Here is a 12028-nt window from a genome sequence, read left to right as displayed (position 1 = left end):
AGTCCAGACACCAAGCCACTCCAACACCCCAAAGAACCCTGAGCTGTCCTGTTACGCCCTCCCTCGTACTATTTTTTTTTTAATTAATTAATTTATTTTTATTTTTAGCTGTGTTGGGTCTTTGTTTCTGTGTGAGGGCTTTCTCTAGTTTCGGCGAGCGGGGCCCACTCTTCATCGCGGTGCGCGGGCCTCTCACTGTCGCGGCCTCTCTTGTTGCGGAGCACAGGCTCCAGACGCGCAGGCTCAGTAGTTGTGGCTCACGGGCCTAGTTGCTCCGCGGCATGTGGGATCTTCCAGGACCAGGGCTTGAACCCGTGTCCACTGCATCGGCAGGCAGATTCTCAACCACTGCGCCACCAGGGAAGCCCTCGTACTATTTTTCAAAGCAATTTTTTTCAACTGACTTAATGCAAAACTCCAAGTGGGTCAGTAGCAGGTGCACTCGTGGAGCCACTGCAGGTATTTCTCCACTTTCTGATCAGCCCCCACTGACGGGCTGGGGATCGGGAACTAGTGACGCAAAGCAGCTGGGATCCGGGGAATCCACCGTGGAGGTGCCTGGACAGATGCAAGGGACTCCGTGTCCCGGGCTGGAGGCCCGGCCCTGGCCCAGGACTTGCCTCTGAGTGTGAGCTGGGCTGCGGGGCGAGGTCCCAGGACCTGGGTTAGAGGCAGAGCAGGAGCCAGGGGCCCAGAGCCCAGCCCTGACAGGCCAGGGTGGGAGTCTGAGGTCCGGGTGCCCCCTGGCCACCCAGGAGGTGAGTGGGGTGGGCCTGGGTCCAGCCCTAATAGCTCAGATGTGAGCAGAAGTCCCGGCCCAGCGCTGGCAGCCACCGCGGGTCCTCAGCACACGGCACGCACTGGCCTCACTCGGCAGGCTCCCCCCATCCTCCCGCGCTTGGATCACGATTTGTCCCACTCCCTTTTGGGGCCCAAGTCTCCTTCCATCCGGGTAGTTCTGCGAGCCCCCGGCTCCTGTTGACAGGCTCCTTCTCCGTGAGATCAGCTTCAGTGTCTGTCGCTGCTGCTCAGAGCACCCATTTCCCCAACATGGGACCCCCCAACTCCATGTGGATCTCAGAGGGCCTTGGCCTTGTGGGAGGGCTCCTGGGCTCAGACTGGAAGCCGAGGTCAGGGCCAGGTGCTGCTCGTAGGCAGGACTCCATCCCAGATCTCTTCCCCTGGAGCGCGGGGAGGGGACGGCACACGCTTGCCGTCTCTGGGCCCGGGACCTGTTCCCACATTGTGCCCGTGAGCTCACAGAACTCCAGTTGGGGAAACTGAGGCACAAGGGACAAAGTGACCCACGCACGTTTAAGGCAGCTCACAGTAGCCGGGCCAGAACCGAACCCCTGGTCCCTGCAGCCCCGTCTCTCTTCCTCCCAGTCCTCCGGGAGGGAAGCCGGGCAGTGTCCTCTCTAGAACGATCTCCACCGGCAGGTTCTCTTATGTCCTTCTCGGGGGCCTGCCCACCCCTCCACGCTCCCCGCAGAGTGGGGTTGATCGAATTCAGCCCCAGTCACGTGGGTCCCCCCTTGCGCAAGTTTTGAGAAACCTATTCAAGATTCTGATTTCATCCGTTTTAATTTTTTTTTCCCTGTGAAGACTGGAATTCAGGGATATTTATCTCACCAGGCGTGTGAAAGCTTAAATAAAATAAGCTTTATCTGTTGGAAGCTGTCAACTGATAAAAAAGAAAAGAATTAGGCATGTTCCTATTTAATGAACTCTCCAGACAGAGGCAGATTTCTGCCTTTTGGTTTAGTTCTTCTCTGCAGAAGCAGCCATGTGCCCAGTCTGAGAACCGCCTTGGGACTCCACTCCCCGACCCCCCCAAACTGTCTAGACATCCTGTAAACAGAGCGATTGCCAGGCGGCAGCAGCAGGGAGGTGGGGATGTTTGTCACTTTGGTGACGGCTGAATGAAGATTCATGGCCACAGAATGTTCTCCTTGGGACAAAAGAATACTGGCTTCCCACCTTTCTCAGAGCCTTTTTCTGGGTCAGGAGCCCCACTCGGGAGAGCGTCATCTTCTCTGGGGAAACTATTCTCTTTCCACGACAGCCTCCCAAGGGTGCTAGGCCTCGGGCACTGATGCTGAGGGAGCCTGCTCAGCCGGGGCCTCCTGGGAAATGCGGGGTCCCCAAGATCGCCCCCCGCTGCAAAGACCCTCTCCACCCAGTCAGGAAATCCAGTCGGCTCTATTTCCCACACCTACAGAGATTATGCCACACCTGCCACTTCCACTGCCACCCCCCAGGCCAGGCCAGCAGTCTCTGCAGCCTGGACCATGGCCGTGGCCCCCTCCCTGGTCTCCCTGCTTCTGTCCTCACCTCACTATGCTCCAAATTATAGGTCAGAGCGTGACAAGCTACTGTTCAATCCCTGCAATGTTCCCATTTTATTCACAGTAAAACCCAAAGCTCTTAAAATGGTCTCGGGGCCCTACCTGATCTATGTCCACAAAACCTGCCACTTGTCCAAACTTGCCTCCTTCTACACCCCCCTTGCTCACTACATCCAGCCCCACTGGCTTCCTTGCAGGCACACTGTGGCCTCAGGGCCTTTGCACTGGCTGTTCCCTCTGCCTGGAATGCTTTTCCCGCAGATGCTGGCATGGCTCACCCCACACCTCCTTCAAGTCTTTGCTCAGATGCCCCCTTCTCAACCAGTTCTTCCCTGACCATTCTATTTTGTAGTATAGGGTCCACTCTTGGTGTTGTACATTCTATGGGTTTGGCAAATGTTTGATGTCACGTATGACCATTATTGTATCATACAGACTACTTTCACTGCCCTAAAAATCCTCTGCGCTCTGCCTATTCTTTCCTCCCCCTGCCCCCACCTCTGGCAACCACTGATCTTTTTTTACTGTCCCCATAATCTTTCCTTTTCCAGAATGTCATATAGTTGCAATCATATAATATGTAGCCTTTTCAGATTGGCTTCTTTCACTTAGTAATATGCATTTAAGCTTCTTCGATGTCTTTTCATGGCTTGATAGCTCATTTCTTTTTAGTGCTGAGTAACATTCCACTGTCTGGATGCGCCACGGTTTATTTATTTATTTATCCACCTACTGAAGGACATCTTGGTTGTTTCCAAGTTTTGGTCGTTATGACTAAAGCTGCTATAAACATCCATGTGCAGGTATTTGTGTGGACATGTTTTCAGCTCTTTTGGATAAATACCAAGGAGTTTGATCACCAGATCCCATGAGAAGAGTTTGGTTTCGTAAGAAACTGCCAAACTGTCTTCCAAAGTGGCTGCACCATTGTGCATTTCCCACCAGCACCGAATGAGAGTTCCTGTGGCTCCACATCCTCATCAGCATTTGGTGTTGTCAGTGTTCTGGATTTTGTCCTTTCTAATAGGTGTCTAGCGGTATCTCATTGTTGTTTTAATTTGCACTTCCCTGATGATATATAATGTGGAACATCTTTTCATATGCTTATTTGCCATCTGTATATCTTCTTTGGTGAGGTGTCTGTTAAGGTTTTTGGCCCATTTTTAAATTAGGTTGTGTGTTTTCTTATTGTTGAGTTTTAAGAGTTCTCTCTATATTTTGGGTAACAGTCCATTATCAGATGTGTCTTTTGCAAATGTCTTCTCCCAGTCTATGGCTTGTCTTCTCCTTTTCTTAACAGTGTCTTTCACAGAGCAGAAGTTTTTAATACTAATAAAGTCCAGCTTATCGATTATTTCTTTCATGGATCCCATTTTTGGGTGCCTAATAACTCATTGCCAAACCAAGAGTCACCTAGAATTTTTTCCTGTTTCCTTCTCAAAGTTTCTTAGCTTTGCATGTTACACTTAGGTCTATCATCCTGTTTGAGTTAATTTTTGTGAAAGGTGTAAGGTCTGTGTTTGGGTTGATGTTTTGGCATAGGATGAAGACAATGATGACAATGGTGAAGATGATGATGGTGATCATCATAATGATGCTGCCGATGGTATGACAGTGATGATGCTGATGATGCTGGTGATGATGCTGATGATGCTGATGATATGACAGTGATGATGCTGATGATGTTGGTGACGATGATGGTGATGGCGGTGATGGTGATGATGATATAACAGTGATGATGCTGATGATGCTGATGATGATGCTGATGATGCTGATGATATGACAGTGATGATGCTGATGATGCTGATGATGCTGGTGACAATGATGATGATGATGATGATGTGACAGTGATGATGCTGATGCTGCTGCTGCTGCTGCTGCTGATGATGGTGGTGATATAACAGTGATGATGCTGGTGATGATGATGATGATGATGATGATGATGTGACAGTGATGATGCTGATGATGCTGGTGATGATGATGATGATGATGATGATGTGACAGTGATGATGCTGATGATGCTGGTGATGATGATGATGATGATGATGATGTGACAGTGATGATGCTGATGATGCTGGTGATGATGATGATGGTGGTGGTGATATGACAGTGATGATGCTGATGATGCTGGTGATGATGATGATGGTGGTGGTGATACAACAGTGATGATGCTGATGATGCTGATGATATGACAGTGATGATGCTGATGATGCTGGTGATGATGATGATGGTGGTGGTGACATAACAGTGATGACGCTGATGACGGTGATGTTAGCAGCTGTAGCAGATGCTGTCAATGGCCCACCCTATCTCCATGGTCCACCCTGGAGTTTGGCTGCTGATGGTTTCCTGAACTTCTGAAGCCTCAGGGTTTCTCTGGCCACAGGTGGAGTATTCTGAACCCAAGCATAGAAACAGAGCAGAAGTGCTGGGGAGTTAAGACGTCCTCCTTTACCCTCCCCAGGGGCAACCTCAGTCAGTGACAGACAGGAGTTGGGAGGTCAAGACCCCTTGGCCCTTTGTGGGACAATGTTGAGGCATGTCCTACACAGTCTCTAAGCAGGTCCCTGACCACAGGGGGACCACTCTATCACACCTTGTATTCATTTACCTTCTTCACTGCCTTGCTCTCCACTCCCTCCCCTCCTGGACCACCTCCCCTAAACTACTTGCACCAAAACCCTTGTCTCAGGCTCTGTGTTTGGGGTACCCTAAACTAGGGAAAACCAAATGCTTGCCCAGTGCCAGGGGCTGTGTCTATGCTTTCTCCTGCAGACCTATGAGGAAGTTATTACTACGCTCATTTACAGTTGAGGAGACTGAGGCTCAGGGAGGTGGAATGGTTCAGCTGGAGTCACACAGCTGGTGAGCGCTGGCCCGGGATCCAACACAGCCCGCTCACCTCTGCAGTCTGGGCTCGTGCTAAGTCATGAAGGCACGCGCGAGTGAGAAGTGGGCACGTGGTCCACCCCTCCGACTAACAGAGAAACAGGCCTTGATGGGGGGCCAGGCGTGGCCAAGGTCACAAAGCAAATCAGAGCACCGCTAGGACAACAGAATCCTTTTCTTCTCAGCGGCCGGCCTGGTCCTGCTGGGACAGAGATCCAGGCGTGTGAAATCAAGAATGTGCAACTGGGGGTGAGTGTGTCATTCATCCATCCCTTCATTCACAGGGTGTGTGCTAGTGTGTATAAGTGTGTGTGCATGTGTGTTTGAGTGTGTGTCTCTGTGGGAGTTTGAGCTTGTGTGAGAATGCGGGCCTGTATAAGTGTGTGTCTGTGCGAGTGCGTACATCTGCGAGCGTGGGTGCCTCTTCCACGGTGCGGCATAAAGGCACACACCTCGGCCCTTGCCCTCGTGGGGTCTGTGCTATGAGGAGTCAGACAGGTGTCCAGGCAGGGCCAACACAGGGCTCAGTGATGTGCTGGGAGAAGTTCGGGACAGTGGGGCTGGGACAAGGGGCCTGCCGCCTGCCTGAATGGTCAGGAAGGGCCTGGAAGAAGGGGGAGCCCAGCCAGGTCCTGAAACGTGAGTAGTCTGGGTGACCTGTTGGGTGGGGCTGCCGTGTCCCTCTGGGCTGGCCGGTGGGCGGTAGAGGGAAGATGAGTTTCTCTCTTCTCTTCTTGTCTGTGCTTTGACTTGCTTTGTGACCTTGGCCACGTCCTTCCCCCAGTGTGGTCTCAATGTCCCCAGTAATAAAGCGTGAGCCGGACCAGAGGTGCCCTCTGACACTGGCCCTGGCAGGGAAGAAGCAGTTCCTGGTGTGGGAACGGCCTTCTCCGCACCTGCTCTGGCCCGGCCACACTGAGCATCTTACCAGGGGGGAGTCTTGTAAACAGGGTGGACCCCCGATGGGGCCAAGCTGTGGGCAGATGAGCTGGCATCTGGCCTGGTCCCCCCAGACTCACGGTGATGGGCTCACAGCTGGCAACAACCTTTCAAGGGGACGCCTTGATGCTTTGTCAGGTGGCTGATGAGCCCTTTCTGAATCCTGATCCAACAAGACGATGATAAAATATGCGTTCTCAGGGCAGGGAGGCCTCAACAGCCCATTATGGGAGACATTACCTTGTTTGAATTTAGAAATGAGGTCATGGGGTGACATGTAAATGCAGTCTCTGTTTGCTGCTGGGGCCAGCGGCCTCCTCTTTCACGTGGAGACACAGAATGCAAAGTTTACATTTGCTCTTAGGACGTTTGAGACCCTCAGCTGATGTCTGGAAAGACGCAGGAGCTGAGTGCTTCCTGCAGCACCAGGTTTGCCTGAAGCCAGGCTGAGAAACTTGTCTGAAATCTGGGAAATGATAAAAAGGAAACATACTGTCTCCCAAGCCCCTTATTGTGAATCCTCACAGTAACTCCAGTGGGTGAGGGGTGGAGTGGGGAATGTCCGCTTGCAAAGGGCTGGCTTACTGGGTGGGGCTGATTATCTGGGTGAAATCAGAATAGGTTGGGACATCAATGCTGGCCGAGACCCCTGATTGCACCAGCTTGCTTAGCTGGGCCCATCTCACATCTTAACCAAGCTCTTACATCAGACCAGAATGCCACGGAATTTGCTTATAATAAGAAATAGCTATTGTTGGGGCGGAGTGATCAACCCAATTCTCCTCCTAAGCAGACCCCGCTGTGGGAGACAAGCCAGCAGCTGGCTTGTGGAGCGCAGAGTCACGACAAGGGAAGTTTCTTAGTTGATGCAAATGCTTGCTGGCATCAGCCCGAGGAAATACCCATAATGTTCCCGTTCAGCATGTTGTGTCTTAAAAGGTTCAAGTTTTATCGCATTTAATCATTTCAACCACAGGGCCTTTTGCATGTGTCAAGGTCAGACCCTCCTATCACAATCATACTTTTACATTTATGCCTTTGACAACGTGATTAATGCCTCACTCCTCCCCAGACTGTGCCTTTAGGAGGCTGAGATCTCTGTGGTCTTGTTCACGGTTGTATCCTCAGGCCCAGCATAGGGTCCGGCACAGGGTAGGCCCTGCTGCTCTCTTGTTGGACACGCTTGGGAAGGTCCATGGGCCCTCAGCTGCCAAGGCTTTATGGACCCCAATGCCTTCTCGTTAGGTTCTGAGGAATTTTCTCTCCACCCTCCATCCCATCTTCTATAAAGAGCTTTGTTAAATTGCAAAGAGGCACCTTTGTCCTGAGAAAGGCTTGTTCAGAAATCATATTCTTTTCTTTGTTAAGCCTGATGGGTTTATTTCACTTATAATGTGAAGTATCAAAGTTGTCATTCTGGAAAGTTTCAAGGCAGGGAGCAGGTGGGGGAATGAAATGGCTTTTCAAGGATGTCAGGAAAGGCTGAGGGAGAAGGTGATGCATGGTAGTGGGTCAGAGTTGGGCTCCAGAGCGAGACGGCCTGGGTTCACATCCAAGATCTGCTACTCACTAGTTGTGTGACTTTGGACAAGTGGCTCAACCTCTCTGTGCTTCAGTCTCATCCATGAAATGGAAATACTAATAGTATCTGTTTCTTGGGGTTGTTATGGAGACTAAACAAGTTAAGGCACATAAAGTGCTTAAGTGCAGAAGAAACATTATGTGTTAGCTACTATTTTTGTATCATTATAGTATCCTCCTCCTCCTCCTCCTCCTCCTCCTTCCCATGATCATCAATAGCAGCATTATTAGAGCTCATAACAGGAATGAGGAACATGGCCATTACATGATCTGTCAGTTAGGAGCATTTGGTTGCTGCTAACAAACATCTGAAATAATAGTGGCTTAAGATTAGAATTTATTTACCTCTCTGGTTTGAAAGTAGGTTGTGATGGCAGCTCTGTGGTATTAGTTAGGACCCAGGTATTATTCTTGTGTTTTTGGTTTTCGTTTTTGTGGTTTTGCTTCTCCATCTTTAGCGTGTGGTTTCCATACCTAGGTTTGCCTCATGGTCGAATGCGGCTGCTGAAACTCCGGACAACAACTCTGTGTTCCAGGGAGGAAGAAAGGGACTGGGAGTGTAAGAAGAACTGCTGATGACTCTCACTGTTCTTATATAGGCCAAGGTTGCCCTACTGTAAGCCCCCATGACTCTGCCAGAAGATTCACTCTCAGCTCAGGAACAGGAGCTGAGAACAGGAAGTGCCCTCAAGCAGTCCTCAGAGATAAACAAGAGTTGGCGGGTAAGTACCTCAGCTTCTTGGCCTCCTGGTGGGATAAGTCTGAGAGGCGTGTTCTGTACCATTTCCCCCGAAGGTCCCAGCAGCACTGAGTCGTTGCCCACAGCGATGACTGCCCATCAGTGTGCTCTGCACTGGTTCCTCCCTTTCTCCGGCTCACCTCCCCATGGCACTACTTTGAAAAAATCCATTACACTTGAATCCTTGACTGAGAGTCAGCTTGTGAGGGAACTCAGTCAATGACAGGGGACAGGGCAAAAGGGGCACCCCCGGCTGTCTGTCCACCTCTTAAGGAGCCCCTCCTCCCGCAACTCCAGCCGGCATCCACGCTCATTTCATTGTGCTCGAGCTGCAAGGGCAGCAGGGACCCGCAGGCCATTAGCTGGGATCTGTTGCTCAGGAAGGAGATGGGGAGCGTGGCCGTGGGGCGGCAGCCAGTGCTCTCTGCTGCTGTGAAAGAAGGAAGAATTATGGAAAGTTTCCGCCTTCCTCTGGGACCAGATCTGACAAGGTCGCGTCAAGTCTCTTGGACCCTTCCTGAGAAGTGTATTCATTTATTTCATTCCACCAGTGTTGGCTGAAACCTACTGAGTGCTCGGCTCTGGAATGCCATCAAGAAGAAGACACGGCTCTCACTGGTGTGAGGTGATACCTCCAGTTAGAAGAGGCACCATCAGAAAATCTACAAACAACAAATGCTGGAGAGGGTGTGGAGAAAAGGGAACCCTCTTGCACTGTTGGTGGGAATGTCAATTGATACAGCCACTATGGAGAACAGTATGGAGGTTCCTTAAAAAACTAAAAATAGGACTACCATATGACCCAGCAATCCCACTACTGGGCATATACCCAGAGGAAACCATAATTCAAAAGACACATGCACTCCAATGTTCATTGCAGCACTATTTACAATAGCCAGGACATGGAAGCAACCTAAGTGTCCATCAACAGATGAATGGATAAAGAAGATGTGGCACATATATACAATGGAATGTTACTGAGCCATAAGAAGGAACAAAATTGGGTCATTTGCAGAGACGTGGATGGACCTAGAGACTGTCATACAGAGTGAAGTAGGTCAGAAAGAGAAAAACAAATATCATATATTAACGCATATATGTGGAACCTAGAAAAATGGTACAGATGAACCAGTTTGCAGGGCAGAAAGTGAGACACAGATGTAGAGAACAAACGTATGGACACCAAGGGGGGAAAGTGGCGGGAGTGGGGTGGGGTGGTGGTGTGATGAATTGCGAGATTGGGGTTGACATGTATACACTAATATGTATAAAATGGATAACTAATAAGAACCTGCTGTATAAAAAAATAAATAAAATTAAATTTAAAAATGAAAAAAAAGATGACACGGTTCTCAGTCTCACGGGGTCTGCTGGCGCCATGGGGGTAGCTGTGGCCAGAAGCAGAGAACGGGGCCAGTGGTGGGAGACAAGGCCGGCAGGGGCCTGGCCCAGCTTTCCAAACCCCTAACGCCTGGGTGGGAGCGACACGGAGCACCTGTGGAGGGAGGCTGGGTTATTCTTCCACACGGGTAAAGACGAAGGGCCCAGATCTCCAGGGTTCAAAGCCACATGTACATCTCGGTTGAGAGGGGGCTCTGCTCATGGGGACGAGGTCGGTGCGGAGCCACTATCTTGAACGTGGCTGGTCAAAGAAACGTGGCCAGAGAAAAGAGCTCACGGGGATTGCCCAGCATCATTTAAGTGATCCTGGGACACCACTGCTCACAACTCACGGGCCGGACGTGGTCACATGGTCCCAGCCAACCTCAAGGTGGTCAGGAAGTGGAGTGGGTCAGAAGTATTTGGAGAACAGCATGGTGGCCGCCATCCACGGGGATCAGTTTGGTGCATTCCTTTGGAGGCCTCCTTCTATGTGTTTGCATATACTTATGTATGTACCCAGAGCTCCCCTCATTCAGCATGCGTAACTCTGTTTCGTGCCTTTAAAGGCTGCAGTGGATGTCACGGTTTGGACACCCCATAGCTTATTTTACCAGCCACATACGGAGGGACTTTTAGGATGTCAGTCTTTGGTATTGTGAACAGTCCCACAGTGGATGTCCTTGCCTGTCTCTTTAGTGCACACATCTCAGAAAAATGGAGGTGCTGGGTGCTGGCTTGTATATTTAAATTTCCACAAATACTGAAAAATCATCCTCCAGGTGATTATCAGTATACACTCCCACTGGTAGCGTATGGCAATTCCCCCCATATTTGCCAAAAAGCGGTATAATACAGTTTGAATTTATTTTTAATCTCATTGGATATCCCCTTTCAATGTTTTAAATTAAAATTTAAAAAGTTACTTTTAAAAAATGTAAACAGCGGAGAAGTACGCATGGAGCAGAAATCAGAAGTCCCCTCTTTGTTTTTCTTATTTCTCACTTCATGCCCCATTCCAGAGGAACCATTGTTAAAAGTTTGTTGGGTATCTTTCTAGATTTTTCTTTCTGCATTTACATAATACACATTCATAAACATATATTGATTTTTAAAGGCATAACTGTTGTTATCCCTGTATCATCTAGTGTTCTGGACCCTGCTTCACCACCTCTCTGTGCAACCCCCTTAATTTTTAGCGTCTTTTACGACCCTTGTTTTTCTGTCTTCTCACACATCTACAGGCGGGAGGAGGGGGAAAGGGAGGGGAAGTTGATTATGGGGCTGTCTGTTCTTTCCCTTTCCTTCCCAGAGTTGCCTGGGGTGGGGTGACCAGTGTCCAGACGTGTCTCCGGGGTGAAGGCAGGAAGAAGAGAAGACAGGCTGGCTGCAGAGTCTCCGAAGAGGAGGAGGATAGGCAGGAGGCTGGCGGAGGAAGGGGATGTAACGCAGACTGGAATCCTTCCAAACTCCGGCGGGGAGAAAAAATCTGTGGCAAAATTCAGCAAAATGCTATTAAGGATAAATTTTTTGTTCTTCTGTCCTGCAGGCGGCTTGGGAAAATACCGTAGTCTCGGCGTAAATGAGCTCCCCGTCTTATTTGAGTTTTAAATGACTCTTTGAGCACCAGTTCTGACTGTGGAGTAACGGAGGAGTCCCTGCGGCAGCCACGGCCGCCGAGGGCGCAGCTGCACAGCCAGGGCGCTGGGAGCCGAGGCGCGAGGCCGGCCCGCAAGCACGGTGCGGGGCAGGCCCGCGCGCCACACTCCTCGCCCCAAATGGCGCTGCCATCTACCCAAAGCTGGTCAAAGAAAAATCAAATACATCGAATACAGACCGGAAACCACATGCACACTTTTCATGAAAAATACCTAGATTTATTCACTTATTCACAAACTCTTAGGTGGTGCTTTTTGTACGCAGGGCACTGTTCTTAGTGCTTTAGAAATAGTAATTGATTTGTTTCCTACAAGTTGGTGTGGGACGATTACCAGGCCTGTCGTGGAGATGGTGGGGTGGGGAACCGTGCAGGCGGTGCGGAGTGAGGGCCCCAGCCCAGTTCATGTGTCACTCCGGGCTCCGCACGGTCCCACCTGCTCCTGGGGCCTCGGCTGCTTTCCCCAGCGAAGCAGCATTCTGTCCCCAGGGTTGC

At 50.3% G+C, this 12028-nt stretch overlaps 1 protein-coding gene across 1 annotated transcript in view; it reads left to right on the top strand.

Moving 5' to 3' along the window:
* Nucleotides 1–8383: 8383 nt before the first annotated feature.
* Nucleotides 8384–12028, top strand: part of LOC118880949 (ester hydrolase C11orf54-like) — a 28335-nt gene continuing 24690 nt past the window's right edge. The window contains exon 1 of the mRNA XM_036825191.1: nt 8384–8479. Coding sequence (XP_036681086.1) covers nt 8384–8479 — 96 coding nt within the window. The remainder of the gene's footprint in view (nt 8480–12028) is intronic.

The sequence above is a fragment of the Balaenoptera musculus genome, chromosome 15 (genome assembly GCF_009873245.2).
Source record: "Balaenoptera musculus isolate JJ_BM4_2016_0621 chromosome 15, mBalMus1.pri.v3, whole genome shotgun sequence".
Lineage (NCBI taxonomy): Eukaryota > Metazoa > Chordata > Mammalia > Artiodactyla > Balaenopteridae > Balaenoptera > Balaenoptera musculus.
This window is presented reverse-complemented; position numbering and strand designations above follow the sequence as displayed.